The 16,952-nt window shown below is 38.6% G+C and overlaps 1 protein-coding gene across 3 annotated transcripts in view; it reads left to right on the top strand.

Moving 5' to 3' along the window:
- The window catches only part of lmtk2.S (lemur tyrosine kinase 2 S homeolog), a 44,029-nt gene extending 31,923 nt beyond the window's left edge, over positions 1-12,106 (top strand). Inside the window, exons 10-15 of one of the 3 annotated variants that reach the window (XR_005964812.1) lie at positions 546-695; positions 2,536-5,224; positions 6,025-6,163; positions 7,405-7,653; positions 9,985-11,108; positions 11,546-12,106. Coding sequence is in view for 1 of the 3 variants with exons in the window: in XM_041579226.1 (XP_041435160.1) it covers positions 546-695; positions 2,536-5,224; positions 6,025-6,163; positions 7,405-7,653; positions 9,985-10,013 (3,256 nt within the window). In the remaining 2 variants the exon portion in view is untranslated. Of the gene's footprint in view, positions 1-545; positions 696-2,535; positions 5,225-6,024; positions 6,164-7,404; positions 7,654-9,984 lie in introns of all 3 variants that reach the window. The other 2 variants (XR_005964811.1, XM_041579226.1) reach the window with 2 other exon arrangements.
- Positions 12,107-16,952: the final 4,846 nt, after the last annotated feature.

The raw sequence follows: 16,952 nt of genomic DNA, 5'->3' as shown, positions 1-16,952 counted from the left end.
CCCATTAAATGTACGTATCCCTATTGTTGTTATACGTGTATCCGAATCGCCAATTTCATAGTCTTCCTAAAAATGAAAAAACTGCCACCTGAAAAGCCTTTGAAGCAGAATATGATAGTCATGATTTTGGTTAGTTGTTGAAATGGATGGTACAACGTCATGTCCACTGTATGGTGCCATGAGTGAGTCCCATAAGATTCAATAATAAGTGCCACATCTCAGAGTACAATACTTTAGGAGATAAAGCATCATCTTTAATTCCCTGCAATGAAGTTCTATATTTGCATGTGTAAACTTTATAGGGCAATTTTCCTAAGGTGCCTTTGGAACATTAAGAAAAATATTAAACAAACATGTGCTAAGTCATCATATTGTGGAATAGACATTGCACGCAAAAGTACTTTGGGAAGCCCCAACCTCGGTCATTCAGAAAACGACACTATTGGTCAGCAAACGTTGCAGCAAACCATTGCAGAGATCAGATGTTATAAGCATGTATTTGCACATGTAAAACCAAAATGATTACCTTTTTGTTTTACCACCAGGTCACTAGGGGTAACTCTTTGGGAACTCTTTGAAAATGCCGCCACTCCCTACGGAGACCTATCAGACAGTGAAGTCTTGCTTCAAGTCATAAAACAGAGAGAAGTTAAACTTCCCAATCCACAACTTGAACAACCATATGCAGACAGATGGTAATGTAAACGTTTTTCAAATGCTGGAGTGTGAATGGTTTTTCAATTGCAAAACACTGAAACCTTATCTTTCATTTGTCTCTGTGTAATAATATACTAATGTAACTGCTGCTGTTATTCCCTGCAGGACTTGAGACTTGATATACAATAGAAACCCCTATTTTATGTTTTTCAGGGGACCAGAAGAAAATGGTGTAAAATCAGGGAAATGTATTATGCATAATATATAGGTGGGACCACAAAACTGCATGTAAAATGAGGGAAAACTTAAAATCAGGTGATTTAAAATTCAGGTTCCACTGTATTCATCTACTGGGTGGACATTACGTACATCCCAGTAGGCTTGGGGAGACTGTTTACTTGTGACTAATGTTTTGGATAATTCTGAACAGACCTCTCCTATTATAAGACCCATGGGATACTATCATGGGAAAAAAATTTTTTTCAAAATGAATCCGTTAATAGCGCTGCTCCAGCAGAATTCTGCACTGAAATCCATTTCTCAAAAGAGCAAACAGATTTTTTTATATTTAATTTTGAAATCTGACATGGGGCTAGACATATTTTCAATTTCCCAGCTGCCTCAAGTCATGTGACTTGTGCTCTGATAAACTTCAATCACTCTTTACTGCTGTACTGCAAGCTGGAGTGATATCACCCCCCTCCCTTCCCCCCCCCCCAGCAGCCAAACAAAAGAACAATGGGAAGGTAACCAGATAGCAGCTCCCGAACACAATATAACAGCTGCCTGGTAGATCTAAGAACAACACTCAAAAGTAAAAACCCATGTCCCACTGAGACACATTCAGTTACATTGAGAAGGAAAAACAGCAGCCTGACAGAAAGCATTTCTCTCCTAAAGTGCAGACACAAGTCACATGACCTGGGGCAGCTGGGAAATTGACAAAATGTCTAGCCCCATGTCAGATTTCAAAATTGAATATAAAAATAAGAATTCTGCTGGAGTAGCACTATTAACTGATGCGTTTTGAAAAAAACATTTAACTGCTTTCTTACTTGCTCTACGATGGCAGCTGACCCTGTTTGTACCTTGCTGTACCAAGTCATTTTTGTCACAATTTTGGTTGCCTCTCCGGAAAGGCTTAAAACATTAAGCATATCTAGATGTTTAGTCTAAGAGCAATTTTTAAACTGAAATCTCAATAAAAACAACACTTTTTTTCTGGAAAAAAATTGCCAGAATTCCTAATACTTAAGGGCAAGAACAAAGGTTTTGCTTACATATTACCTTAAGTGATATTAAAGATACTGGCCTACAAGTAAATGTTTAATGGTTTGTGGCCCAAATATTGTATTGTACCATTAGAGGAGGTCACAAGACTTTAAGCAGTGTTGTCATGTGATAGGTGTTCATAAACCTGTGCCGGTGCAGTTTTCTGCTGATAGGAGCACCGGCCTGGGGTTTCAGGTAAGTAAATACATTCGCTTGGGGGTATCTAACATTCCCCCAAGTGGTTAACGACTTTCCTTCTCCTTTAATCTGTAGCTGGGAGATCATATTTTATTCTTCGGGTCACAAATCATGCAAGGTAGCAGTCTATAGTTCCTTTTTAAAGGGCAACTCATGCCCTGTCATAAAAATATTCTCAAGCAAAATCAACCTTTATATATTTTGGAGGACTGTTTTAATACTCCCCTAAGTGAAAATTGTCAAGGAAGTTGCTGGAAACTGAACAATATGTGTGTCTTGTAAGATTAGCAATAGGCTGGTAAGACCTATCCATGTCATGTCTAATTGTTCCAAATGATTTTAATTATTAGAATTGTTTTCTTGTTTTTAATAAACTGCTCAACCAGTTCATATTCTTTCTGTTTGAAGGTATGAAACTTTGCAGTTCTGTTGGCTACCTCCAGACAAAAGACTCACTGCTGAAGAAGTCCATAGACTACTTGCATACCTCCGCATGCAGAGCCAAAAGGAGACCGAAGATGACTTTGAACAACGTTGGGATTCCCTTAAACCAAACACTAGTAATCGGCAACCATCTACAAATAACCTGTCTTTTCCGATCTTGGAACATTTCAGCAGAGATGAACTAAGTCAGGAATTGGATGAAGTTCTTACTGTTACTGAAACAAGCCAGGGACTTAGCTTTGAATATGTATGGGAGGCAGCCAAAGAAGACCACTTCGAAGAGCAGGGTCACTCAGATTCTGATGCTACGGTCAATTACAATAGTTTATTCTTCCCTGTGCCTGTAGATGCTTTACAAAAGCCAGGGGTTGATTCAGAACAAGACAAGTCGGAACACAGTGACCGTGAGAACACCCTTGGTGCTTCGGAAGTTGTCCCAGTATTTGATTTGCACAATGTTTCAGTTGCTAACGAATATTATATTCAACTGGAGGAGCAAGGAGAAAGTAGATTAGACTTTGATAAGAATCAAGAATCTGAAAGTGCAAATTTGCAGTTTATTGCACTTCGTGATCTTAAATCATCTGGAACAAACAAAAATTCAGATTTTCTTCCATTTGAAGCTGAACATGGCCTTCTGCCAGAATATCTGCATGTTGCAAGTGACAGTTTTCCATTCCAGAACTCAATCAAGAATGTCGATTGGTCTGTTAGTAATATGGTCAGTGAGCTTCCACGACAAAATGGGCTTAACGCTGCATTTAATCCCTCCCACACAAGTTTGCATCCATTTTCTGAAAGCTTTAAATATTCTGGAAATGAGGCCACTGTTTGGGGAAGTATTCTAGAGACTGACCCAGTTGTATTAAATGTGGAGGAGCTGTCTGACAACTTTCTGTTTCTGAGAGAAAACAATTTATTATCGGACTCTCTGTTTAAGACAGACAAAACGTATGAGCCTCACACCGAGTTTTCAAATAAAGTCAATTCACAAAAGCTATTTGAACCCTCCCACCAAAATAGTTGGGATGTGGAACTCCAGCTTTCAGAGTTAAATTCATCAGTGCACCCATCTAAAAATACTGGTTTGGATAACTCTTTGCAAACTGGGAAAGAGAGCAGTCTCAAAACAGCAGAGTTGATCTTGCCCTTGCCTAATGTAGAAGATCAGAAAAATGGTTTTAGTGTAGCATCAGTAAAAAATGGGCTCACGGATAATGAATATACAGTTGAGCGTATGGAAGGTCATAATGTTAACCATGCAGATGAAGGCCAACTTCAGAGCCATGCTGTAGTAGATGATAGCATCGATCTTTACAGATCAAGCAGCAGTGAAAATATATTTGGTCTGCCAAGCACAAAAGTAGTTAATGACGATGCACCTATAGGGCAAACATGTCTCCGCTCTATAAAAATGTCTTCACCTCCACACCACGCAGACGGTGTCTGTGCGAATGACGAGGACATAAATCCTTTCAGCGTAAAGTCGGCTGTTCCGTCAGATTCAGTGAGTCAAGATAGCCTGTTAGATGATAGTTTATCAAATTTCACGCAGTCTTTGGTGCCATCTATAGGGACACCTGATTCTTTAGACTCTTTAGATGTTCAGAATGTGTTAGAGACTGAAGACAATCTGAAATTTGGCCATTCAGATAAACCTGCTGATAGCGGCTACGAAACCGAGAATGTGGAGTCTCCAGAGTGGACTTCTCACGCTAATGGCCAATTGGGCCTTGATGAGAACGAGAGGCATATCGTGTCTGCTCTCACTGCACCTGTTATAATTATATCAGAGGCTGACCATACCATGAATGATGACAATAATAAAACCCAAGTGTCCACAGACACAAGTCCCAGTTCTTATAGAGACTCTGCATATTTTTCAGACAATGATTCTGATCCTGAAAAGAGACCAGAAACCAATTCAGATTTGCCAGTATTACTCACATTTTCAACGACTGGGTCGTTTTCGGAATCCACTAATAAAGTAATCGGCGCCGAATTCGCTGCCAAAAGTGAAGCAAAGGTAGAAAACGTGTTGCAAAAAGATGAGAATTTTCTACTGCAGTCAATAGAAGACATCGAAACTGACCTGAATAAACATGAGGATTCGGAGGAGAATGACCATTATGAAGAATGGAATGATTTTTCGCCGAGTTCAGAAGACGATGCCAACCATTTTTCAGCTGAACCGTCTCGTCTAGAAAATGATGAGGATTTTCTAAACCCCTTTGGAGCTACAGAGGTCTTTTCTTCTGTGAGTAAATTGAAAGAGATGCCAATTGTAAACCTCCCTGATGCTCAGAAATTGAAAGAGACTGATATGGAAGGGAAATATCTTGGAAAACTCGATGCATCTGGCTTGCTGGACTTGTCATCTGAGGATGGCATCGATGCCGACGAAGAAGATGAAAATAGTGACGATTCAGATGATGCTATAAGGGCCTTTAATCTGAACAGCTTTAGCTCTGATAGTGACGATGACACTGTCTATACGGTTCCTATTGTCCATGTAGAAAATGATGATGGGAGGCATCTAAAAAGCCTAATAAAATCAAGCAAACCTGCTACAGACTTGCTCTCTGGACTAGAGAAAAGGAGCAGTAAAGCGGTCAGCTTCTTTGATGATGTCACGGTCTATTTATTTGATCAGGTGAGCTTGTGCTAGCCTTAGCCATCAGGCTAAAATAGTACATTTTGTTTCAAATGTTAGCTTAAGATATATATATATATATATAATATATATATATATATATATATATATATATATATATATATATATATATATATATATATATATATATATATATATATATATATATATATATATATATATATATATATATATATATATAAAAATATATATATATAAAAATATATATATATAAAAATATATATATATAAAAATATATATATATAAAAATATATATATATAAAAATATATATATATATATATATATATATATATATATTTAATGGTGGCTACATCTCAGTATAAAAAAAAATGGCCATAATAATGTGCATTAAAAGTATGATCCTTAAAGGGATAGTTTTACCACTAAGTTTTTATTATGGTTTAGACAGACAATTTGCAGTTGAGCTTAAATTTTTGCAGTTTTTTAAATTATTTTTGTTGAGCAGTTCTTCAGTTTGGAATTTCAAACCAGCGCCCTATCTACCCTAGCAACTACTCAATAAATTTTATGTGAGAAAATGGTTGCGACCCTTTCTGGAGGTTTATTGGGGGCACTTCCAGCTAATTGCTTAGAGATGCTTTACTGCATTTATTTACTATTCTATAAGAGATTCTTGTGACCACAAAAATAGCAGGCCCTCTTGATTACTTGAAGATATGTGTTTGGGGAAGGGGGTTACGTACAAGGATTTTTTTTTTATTTTTTTTTTTTAAATCAATCTGTCCAATTGTTGTTGTTTTTTTTTTTGCAATTTAAGGAAACTCCAACCAAAGATCTTGGTTCTCAGGTGGTGGATACAAATGGCCAAATCTTCAGTAGCTGTCCGACTACTCCTCCACCTCCTTCAAGTTACCTAAACAGGTTTACAAACTCTGAAAGTTCTACAGATGAAGAAGGTAAGGAGATAAAACATTGTATTGGACAGGGCTTATCTGTTACCAGTACCTTTTCTCCTTATATTTTCCAGCTTGAATGGCTACACAGCAGCTTGTATATAAACTTTAGTAGTCTTTCTGAAGCAAACACACCGTTTTTACCAGTGCATGCTAACCATTTATTATGGGGCCTATTTACTTAGTTCGAGTGAAGGAATAGAGGAAAAAAAGTTTGAATTTCGAATGGTCGAATATGGCTACTTCGACCATCGAATGGGCTACTTTGACCTTCGACTACGACCTTCGACTTCGTATCGAACGATTCGAACTAAAAATCGTTCGACTATTCGACCATTCAATAGTCTAAGTACTGTCTCTTTAAAAATTTCTTCGACCCCCTAGTTCGCCACCTAAAACCTACCGAAGCCAATGTTAGCGTATGGGGAAGGTCCCCATAGGCTTCCTAACAATTTCCTGATTGAAGGAATATCCTTAGATTGATGGATTAAAATCCTTAGAATCGTTCGATTCGAAGGATTTAATCTTCGATCGAACGATTATTCCTTTGATCGTAGGAATAGCACAAAATCCTTTTTTTTTTTTTTTTTTTTTTTTTTTAAATTTGACGGTCGAATAGCGTGGGTTAATTAACCCTTGATATTCGACCCTAGGTAAATGTGCCCCAATATGTTAATTACTTTAAAATGCTTTTATTTTTTGGTGTTACTGTTCCTTTACTATAATAATATATTTTCCATGTTGATGGAAAGAAGTTAAGTACACAACATACTAGACCTTTTATCACTGCCAAAGCTTTAAAATATAAACCACATCCTTTCTAAACCAAAATCAAAGTTAAACTACATAAACCGAAAACAATTGGGGAAAACCTAAAACAAGTTGTTTATTAAATGAACCTGACATATAGCTGTAGAATAGCTGTTAAATACAATCCGAAATTAACTATAGTGTTCTTCTTAGAAGCATAATTACTTCTGCCATATCCTCCTTCATAGAGCCTCTTAAATCTGATTTGATTATTTTCAGAGCTTGTATTTAAAGTTATTCGGAGTTAGTCAGTACATTTTTGGCAACTCCAACTCCAAATACCCAAAATTGCATCTGACTCCACAGCTCTGTGGGACACACGTACATGTCCATGAAAAACAGAAACGCACTTGGCAATTTTAATGAATTTCCTGTGTGTAAAATATATATATATCTTTTATGTACTTATGCTGCTGTTTTTATTTACTTTACAGGAGGTGGCTTTGAATGGGATGATGACTTCTCTAATCCCGAACCCTCATTTTTATCTAAACCAGCAACAGGCTTCAGTGGGCAAAAACTTTCCCTAAATCCCTCTAAGTACTTCTCACCTCCGCCTCCCTCGCGGAGTCCCGATCAGAACTGGTCACACACATCATCGTATTCACGTTTTTCTATATCACCAGCAAACATTGCCAGTTTCTCTCTTACGCATCTAACAGATTCTGATTTAGAACAAGGAGGTGAGGCGTTCAAAAACAAGCAAGTGCTAATTTAAGATTGATTCCTCTTATACTTCCAGGTCTCCCACTACCTGTATGTACTGGTAGCCTGGGCTCAGTGGACAAATAAGCATCAGGCAGTAGGAATCCGAGTACCTTTCATACATTAATTTAATTAAATTTATTCTAATATAATTGCAGCTGGATTCTATGTAATGTGGCTACAGCTTTCATGTGCTCTTGAGGGATACAGGGCTAATAACAGACACCACAGGCATTGTTGCACCAACACTTACTTCTTTCTGTGACCCCTTTTTTTTTAAATCAGCCTATAAAATTCTAGAATTGGTGCATTAAAAATGACCATATAGAACCCCGGCAATCTCCTCCGCAAAGTAAGGGCTTGAGATGAATATAGTGAGGAAAAAATCCATACTAGAAGAAGTGTTTATTTGCACCTGCATTGTGCATTTGACAAGCGATAAGATAAATGTCCCTGTTAAGTTTCAGCAAGTTTTTCTGCAGGAAAACTCTCTCCAGATTAGCAGTAAAGTGACATTGAACTAATGTGTGATTCAAACAGATGTATGGGGCTGTGAGAGGAGAACAGCTGTTCCTTGTCTTTGCAGTTAATATTTAATATGTTCTGCTCTCAATGAAGGGGAAAAGAAGACTGGTAGTGTTTTTCAAGACCTGCTAGATAGAATTGCTTGAAATGTCCAGATATTCATAAGGAACTGACCTTCCTAGTTAACCAAGCGTTCTGCAGAGACTCCATGAAACAAGGCACTTCATAAGCCAGGCTACAGCCTCAAACTGAAAAACGTTTCTCATAGTTGAAGGGAGGGGGCTCCGGCAAAGTTGTGGGCAGATAATCTTCAACATGAGTCCAATAAGGAACAATACACGCAAATTCTTTAAGATCATATATTCCCTGCAGAACAATTTATTATTCAGAGCACTTTTGCAATTTACAATTTACAAATGGCAATTCAATTCCATTTGTTTGCATCATATTCGGAATATTCACACTAACATGAGTGATATAACTGAGCAGAAGAGCAATGGGAGATGCCTCCAGCAATAGTAATTTAAAGGACCAGTAACATTATTTATTTTTTTAAATCATTTCTACATAACGAAAAAAAACCACCAAGATACATTTAACTTTAAATTCGCAAAATCTTTATTAACAGATAACTTAACGATACTCCACTTCAGACAGGGCGATGATCCTTCGTGCGGCGATCGATTTCTCCTCCCTGCGTTTTATAGGAGATAGCCAGGGAGGAGAAATCGAGCACCGCACAATGGATCGCCTTTTCTGAAGAGGAGCGCAAGCGGAGTATCAGTGAGTTATTTCTTAATAAGGACTTTGCAAATTTAAAGTTAAATGTGTCTTGGTGTTTTTTTTTTTCCCCGTTATGTAGAAACGAATGTTACTAATCCTTTAAACTTCTCCACTTCAGTCTGCCCAGCTCCCAGAGAAACTAGCAGTCATGTTACACATTCGGGATATTACCTCTGTCAAAACAAATTGGGCAAAATGTAAATCATCAGATTAAACAGATTTTTGGTACATGGCAACTCAGAAACAAGCACAATTAGCCCCAGAATATAATAATCAGCCCTGTAACATCCGCTTATATGGCAGGCAAAGCTCCTTTTATAATGTAAGATTTGCCATAACCCCTAAGGGTAGGGGCACACGGGCAGATTCAGGGATATTTAGTCGCCTGTCGATTAATCGGCTCGTCTTCAAGGCGACAATCTCCCCGAACTGCCTTCCCCCGCCTTCTGCCTGCTATACTGAGAAAACGCCTATGCAATAGCACTCGCGGCGCTTCCGAATTTCCAAAGTTGCCTCATGAGGAAACTTTGGGCGACTTAGGAAATCGAAGCACCGCGAGTGCATTGGCGCAGGCGATTTTTCATTTTAGCAGACGGAAGGCAGTTCTGGGAGATTGTCGCTCTAAAGAAGAGGCGCTTAGTCGCCAAGCTCTGCACATGTGCCCCCCCCCCAAATCTGCCGTGTGCCCAGAGCACTTTCCAAGATGGCGACCCCCTGTGACAAGTTTTAAGTCCTGGATCATTACTATTATCGAGATGCTTGTTTAATGAGTTCATGATATAAAATATAGCGTTTCTGGCCATATTCACTTTTAGGCTTTAGTTCTTTAAGAATATTTGCTTTTTAAAATGTACAGGGAATGGGGAAGATTGAGAATATAGAGAAATACTTGATTAATAGCGCTGGTAGTTCCAGGTCTAATAACCAAAAGACAAACACGTTATTCCATTTACTTTTGCCATTTTAAACTGAAAAATCTGCTTTTGTATGTTTTTTGACAGGCAGCAGTGAGGATGGTGAGAGAGACTGACTGGCGTGACAGGGATGAAGTCTGAAGACTGTTTTAATTTTGGGAGGGCAACCAAAATGCATCTATCTGAAGTAACATGTAAAGCATGAATACTACAAAAGAAATGATCCATACACTTTATGTTCCTCTGCAACCCGCTTCCTCATTGACAGATACAGTTTTCTACTGCCGTGCTGCTAATTACTTGAAGCACTGTTTGCTGTAAATAATCTCAGAACTGTAGAATTGGTCGAACTACGTAGGTTTTTTTTTTTTTTCCACCCGCCTCATCTTGGCCGTAATGATTCTTTTGTATATATATCTTCAAATCATGTCTGTGCTACTGTAATGGTATTTGGGAATGTGTATTCCGTGATGTATCAAACCCAAAACACTATGTATTGCTCCTCATTGCACTGTGTAATGTTTCCTGCCTAATGATATGTGTATAGAGTTTTTTTTTTTAGCCGTTAATGGAGTAACAACTGCTCGCCATGAATTTTATGATCTTGTTGAAATATTATCCCCCTTGGCTTGTATCCTGCATAATAAGCTCCTCGTGGGAATCTGGGTATCTGCTTTCAGTATGCTGTTCCAGTTCTTGATAGAGCTTTTTTTTTTTTACTTTGACGGCAATGATATGATGGGACGTAGGTTCCACTTTGCACATCATGTTGCCTCTTTCTACTCCTGTAGAAGTTGATGATATGTTTACTGTGAACTGGAATTTGTTACTAGAAGCGCCGAACCCATCTGCACAAAACCTTGGACTCTATTAGAAGCATCAAATGAAGCAAGGCAACTTTCACCTAGTGCCCTCTGTCAGCTCACCAGAAGGATAGGATGCCAAGCTCATCCAGGTCCAAGTGGATAGGATGCCAAGCTCATCCAGGTCCAAGTGGATAGGATGCCAAGCTCATCCAGGTCCAAGTGGATAGGATGCCAAGCTCATCCAGGTCCAAGTGGATAGGATGCCAAGCTCATCCAGGTCCAAGTGGATAGGATGCCAAGCTCATCCAGGTCCAAGTGGATAGGATGCCAAGCTCATCCAGGTCCAAGTGGATAGGATGCCAAGCTCATCCAGGTCCAAGTGGATAGGATGCCAAGCTCATCCAGGTCCAAGTGGATAGGATGCCAAGCTCAGTCATCCCATATTTTTCCACCTTATGCTTGAACTTGAATGAGACCTACTTCATCCATTGGAGTAGTCTGCTTTCTGCTGCTATAGGTTTGTTTGTATACAGGATTGTACAGTCCCATTTTAACTGGGTGTTGTGCTTGTCTTCAATGGTTCAGCCCCCTGCAGGTGCAATTTCTGCCACTGGCCTCAAGATCAATGATCAGTGTGGTTTTTTTTTTGCACTTCATGTTGCCTCTTTTCCACTCCTGAAGTTGATGATCTGTTTACTGTGAACTGGAATCAGTTACTAGAAGCGTCGAACCCATCTGCACAAAATCTTGGACTCTATTAGAAGCATTAAATGGAGCAAGGCAACTTTCACCTGGTGCCCTCTGTCAGCTCACCAGAAGGATAGGATGCCAAGCTCATCCAGGTCCAAGTGGATAGGATGCCAAGCTCATCCAGGTCCAAGTGGATAGGATGCCAAGCTCATCCAGGTCCAAGTGGATAGGATGCCAAGCTCCTTAACTGGGTGTTGTGCTTGTCTTCAATGGTTCAACCCCCTGCAGGTGCAATTTCTGCCACTGGCCTAAAGATCAATGATCAGTGTGGTTTTTTTTTTGCTGATTAGGTAAACACTGATACAGCAACTGGCTGTTTTTCATTTCATTGAGTGTTCTTCCATCTCCGTGTGAAGAGTCTCCAAGTGATGTTTCGTGGTATCAATCATGATCTATGTAGAATTGTTTGCAAATTTTGGCCAGATTTTTTTTTTACGGTTGGGTTAAGTGTTGCCACAGAAGACCATTAAAAAAAAAAAAAAAGCAGTTAATTAATGGGCAAGGATTTGTTAGGAAACATGGCTCCTGTTTGTAGGATCATGCTGAAAATGCAGTGTACCTCCATTCTATTTGTTTTTATTTTTCTTCATGCTGTTCATAATAGTGAAGTGGCTACTTGAGATATGAAATAGGGGGGAGGTGAATTGCCCTAGATCTGTACTTATCTATTTGGATCTCGCCAAAGTTTTCTGTATATTTCCTAATTTTTATTTTTTTTCAAAAAAAAATTTATACAGTAGTTTTTAATATATCTAATTGAAAAGGATAGATATAAAAAAATATACATTCTCATTCTGAGCCCAAGATATTTTCGGGCTTTGTGTTTTCGTGTTATTTAAAAGTGTCTGGCACCCTTGGCAGAATAATTATCTTGTGATGACTTCATGTATTACACTGGTTTTTAAGTACTACTTTCCCTTTACTCTTGCCCATTGTCATGCTGTATATTATTGTAGGGTCATGTCACATGTCTCTTTGATTACTGCTATAAGTAACAGCTAAAGGTCCCATGGCGGTTAAAGGAGATCTAAAGCTTAACCAAAGAAGTAGGTAGAAATGTTGTACATTATGTTTGTGCTTCTGTACCAGCCCAAGGCAACCGCAGCCCTTTAGCAGTAAAGATCTGTGTCTCCAAAGATGCCCCAGTAGCTCCCCATCTTCTTTTCTGCTGATTCACTGCACATGCTCTGTGCTGCTGTCACTTACTGAGCTTAGGGACCCACTCACAATATACAGTACACATAGAATAGAAATGTCACAATATAAGGCTGATTAGTAATTAATACAGATAATTACTACATGGCAGCACAGAAACCAGTGCAATTAGCATCAGAATTTAATAATCAGCCCTGTAGCAACAACTTATATTACAGACCAACCTCATTTTCTGCTGGATAATTAGTGACGACCCCCTAAGCTTAGCTTCTCAACAGCTGCTCAGAGCCCACTGAGCATGTGAGTGTCACAGACACTTTCCAAGATGGTGACTCCCTGTGACAAGTTTGAAGTCCTGGATCATTGCTGCTATTGACAAGCTGAAACTCTAGGCTGGTGCAATAAGGTCATTATATAAAATGACATTTTTAATCCTTTTCATTTTTAGTCTTTAGTTCTCCTTTAAGGTGAAGGGGCTTGCTGAATTTCATGATTACGTGCTTCTCGTGACTGATAAAAGGGAAATTATTTCTCAATAACTGTTGCAGAAGAGCAGCCAATAGACTTTAGTGCCATTAAATAAAAAAAAAAAAGGAGAGGGCTGTCTAGTTAGAAGGTTAAGGTAGGGGTGGTTGTTTAATGAGGCTAATGAGTGTTTGAGAGCTAGTTAATGTTGCTTTATGAATAGCTGGTTGATCAGTGATGTGCAATGAAATTTCTCCATCCGATAAGAACTGGAATCAATCTGACATTTCATCACTTCAGAGGAGATACCAAGATACCATTGAAAGGAATGGAATTTGGAAACTGAATATTTCATTTCTGAGGAACACAAGTCACCCGACTACTAAAGTAGCTGGAACTGCCCGGAGAAAATGAACGAGAACATTCAATTATCATGTCAATCAAAACATGATCGAGATCATACTCTCCAGTGACGCCTCGGTTGGGATAACGCAAGATCATTCATCACGAATACTCGATTAGCGATAAATGGGCGCCCCCCCTGTGTTTAGACTTTTTTGTCTGATTATTGTAGGACATAAAGGGGGTTATTTACTAAACTCTGAATGCAAAAATCACGAAAAAGACGTAATTTTTTTTATACAATTAGACTTTTAAAAAAAATCACGAATTTTTTGGAATTTATTAAACCCAGAGGATGGAAAAGTTTGAATCTGAAAATCCGGCTTCTCAGACCTGTCGAGGTTGCCTATAAGTCAATGGGAGAAGTCCCAATGATTTTGTGATGTGCGCTGGGTTTTGTGCAATAGTTTTCAGGTGAAAATTCCGAAAAAATCATGAAAATCGGATGGAAATATCCGAAAAAAATCATGAAAATCGGATAGAAATATACGAAAAAATCGTGAAAATCTGATTTTTTTTTTTTTTCCAGCAAAACAAATTTTCGGTAAAATTTAATAAATAAGCATAAAAAACCCAAGCGGATTTGATCGAAGTTTGTAGCAGAATATATTGAGATAAATTCGGACTTTGATAAATAACCCCCAAAATGTCTGAGGCTATCTATATAAGCCATTGCACTGACAAGCCTATCTCCCTCGTCATATAACTAATGGCCACTAATGTGCAATCAGTCAGTATTTTACAAAATACTCCTGTAGGTGTAAAGTTTTTTGCTATAAATTTACAAGCGCAAATGAAATTATGACAAATGATGTCTCTAGTTCTTAAGTACTGAATATTCAGTATGTGCAAGTGTAGTCTATTCTGAATATAGATTTATATTGTGGGTCGGAGTCTAAGGCATGAAGGTTTTGTAGCCTTATTATATTTGTCTATATATATATCCCCTGCCCAAAGAAAAAAGTGGTTTAACTTCATGATTTATGGTGAGTTGTCATAGCTTTCAATGTTGTAGCTTCCTGGCGAAGAGAAACTGTTGCAGTACAGTGTGTGTGTGTGTGTATATATATATATATATATATATATATATATATATATATATATATATATATATATATATATATATATATATATATATATATATATATGTCCTTTCTAAAGGACCATTGTCTTGAGGTTTTTGTTTTATTAATTTAAAGTAAATGAGGTGTATGGCAATATTCTAAAGAATGAATTTACAGGTCCTTCGATCTTTAAATGGTGTACATTTTTTGTTTTTAATTTGTAAAAAATTTCTACTGTAAATTTGATCCTCATGCCTAGTGTGATTCAAACTGCTTGTAATTTAAAAAAAAACACTATTTAATATTCAAAATAAAAATTATATATTTATAAACTGCGTTTGATGGAGGCCCTTGATTTTTCTTCATTAGTTTTAGGGATGCACCAAATCCACTATTTTGGATTCAGCCAAATCATTTTTTACTTCCTTGTTTTGTGGCAGTCATGTGATTTCCCTCCCTGCTCCTAATTTGCATATGCAAATTAGGGTTCAGACAGGCAGAAGGATTTAGCCAAATCCTGCTGGAAAAGGCCGAATCCCAAACTGATCCTGGATTCGGCGCATCCCTAATTAGTATGTTCTTCAGTTGTGTAGACAGATGAAAAGTACCTGTTAGAATATCTTGATCACTGCCAGTTGTCCTTTACCACTTTGTTCTTTCCGAGAAAAGCAGATAAAATTAAAGTTGGCCATACACGAGCAGATTAAAGGTACCGATATCTAGTCATTTAAACTGATTCAGAAGCTTATCTGCCAGTGAATGGGGGCTTCCTATGGGTCTCCCTGATTGAAATCTGGCCAAGATATTGATTTGATTTTTCTGCCAATCGAGGACCACAATGGCTAGTTGATGCTGTCCTCATCCCATCGGGCCCAGTCTCTTCTTTGTAATCCGATTGTTCGGATTAACCCGATATCGCCCTGACATTGGTGGGCATATCAGGGAAAGATCCGTTGGTTTGGTGACCTCACCAAATTAGCAGATCTGCTCATTTGTTTTTTGTCCTCTAGGTTAAAGTTTGTTAGATATTATAAACTCTCTAAGAAACCTATGTAAATAGATTGGACCTCGGCAGTAGGGCAGTCACTGATTCTGATGAAGGTGGGTTTTCAGTGTCTTATGAAAGCTGAAGTGGGGGCAACACCAGAAAGCCTTGTGCTGATAAGATAACACATTTGCATGTATTCGCTGCATCTGGTGTGTAGGCACCACAAGAGGGCCGCAGACTTAGACATAGACTACCAAATAAAATATCTCTGGATGTAATGTGAATATAAGTTAACTAGTATTTGTCTTGTTGTGCCTTTGTAAAAGATGCCCCTGTATTAAGCTAACCTTAATTTTCTTTTGAGTCTCTTAAGGACATCCATGGTGCCAGAGGCATTTACTTCATTTGCTATGAGTTCCTATTCCACGGTCTAAACATGCATATGGGTTATTCTACCTGATAGGGTTACCTGACCCTGAAGACCAGGGTTGCATGTCCTGCTGGAAAACGAGTCCAATGGATACCTATGAACTGAACAAGAATTTTATTGCTGGGTTCTGTATAAGCTAAAAATAATTTCGGTGACATTAGTGATGGAGTGAAGTTATATACAAAAAACCTACTAACGATGGCACCACCCGTAGGGCATAAATTATGGGATAAGTGCTTTAAAGGAGAAGGAAAGCAGTTTTGCACTTGGGGGTGCCAAATGCCGATGCTCCTATCAGCAGAAAACTGAACCGGCCCCGGGTTATGCCAGTGAGCACCACTGAGCGCTTCTCTTCTGTCTTCTTCTTTCTTTAAATTTCCTGGGGGAGACGCATGCGAGGTAGAATGAAATAGCTGATTTTTTACTAAAAGTTTAGCTTTTCATTCTACTGTTCAGCCACGCGAAGACCGAGGACAAATGAAGAGGAGCGCTCCGTGGTGCTCACTGGTGCAGTTTTCTGCTGATAGGAGCATCGGCCCGTGGTTCCAGGTAAGTAACTACAATCACATGGGGGTGCCTAACATTTGGCACCCCCAAGTGCAAGACGACTTTCCTTCTCCTTTAACCAGAGAAACCAAAGTTCTCTGCTAAGTATCATGAGATGCCTCCTGCCAACACACTTGAACTTCTGGCCAGCTAGAACAAGGGCACTCCTCTTACAACTTCATGAGTAGTGATGAGCGAAATTTTTTGCCGGGTTTCCTCCCGAAAAAGAAACCCATAGACTTCAATGCATTTGGCAAAATATTCGTTGTTTCTCGAAGTTTTGGTAAAACAATTCAAATTCATCCATCACTATTAATGAGAGTAGCGGTGCCTTTCAAACAATTGTTGATCCGGGACTGGTCTGATTGCCATCTTGGAGTTGGGAAGGATTTTTGTCCCCCTCTGAGGCAAATTGGAGAGGCTTTAAATGAGTTTTTTTTGCCTTCCTC

This window comes from Xenopus laevis, chromosome 9_10S (genome assembly GCF_017654675.1).
Source record: "Xenopus laevis strain J_2021 chromosome 9_10S, Xenopus_laevis_v10.1, whole genome shotgun sequence".
Taxonomy (NCBI): Eukaryota; Metazoa; Chordata; class Amphibia; order Anura; family Pipidae; genus Xenopus; species Xenopus laevis.
This window is presented reverse-complemented; position numbering and strand designations above follow the sequence as displayed.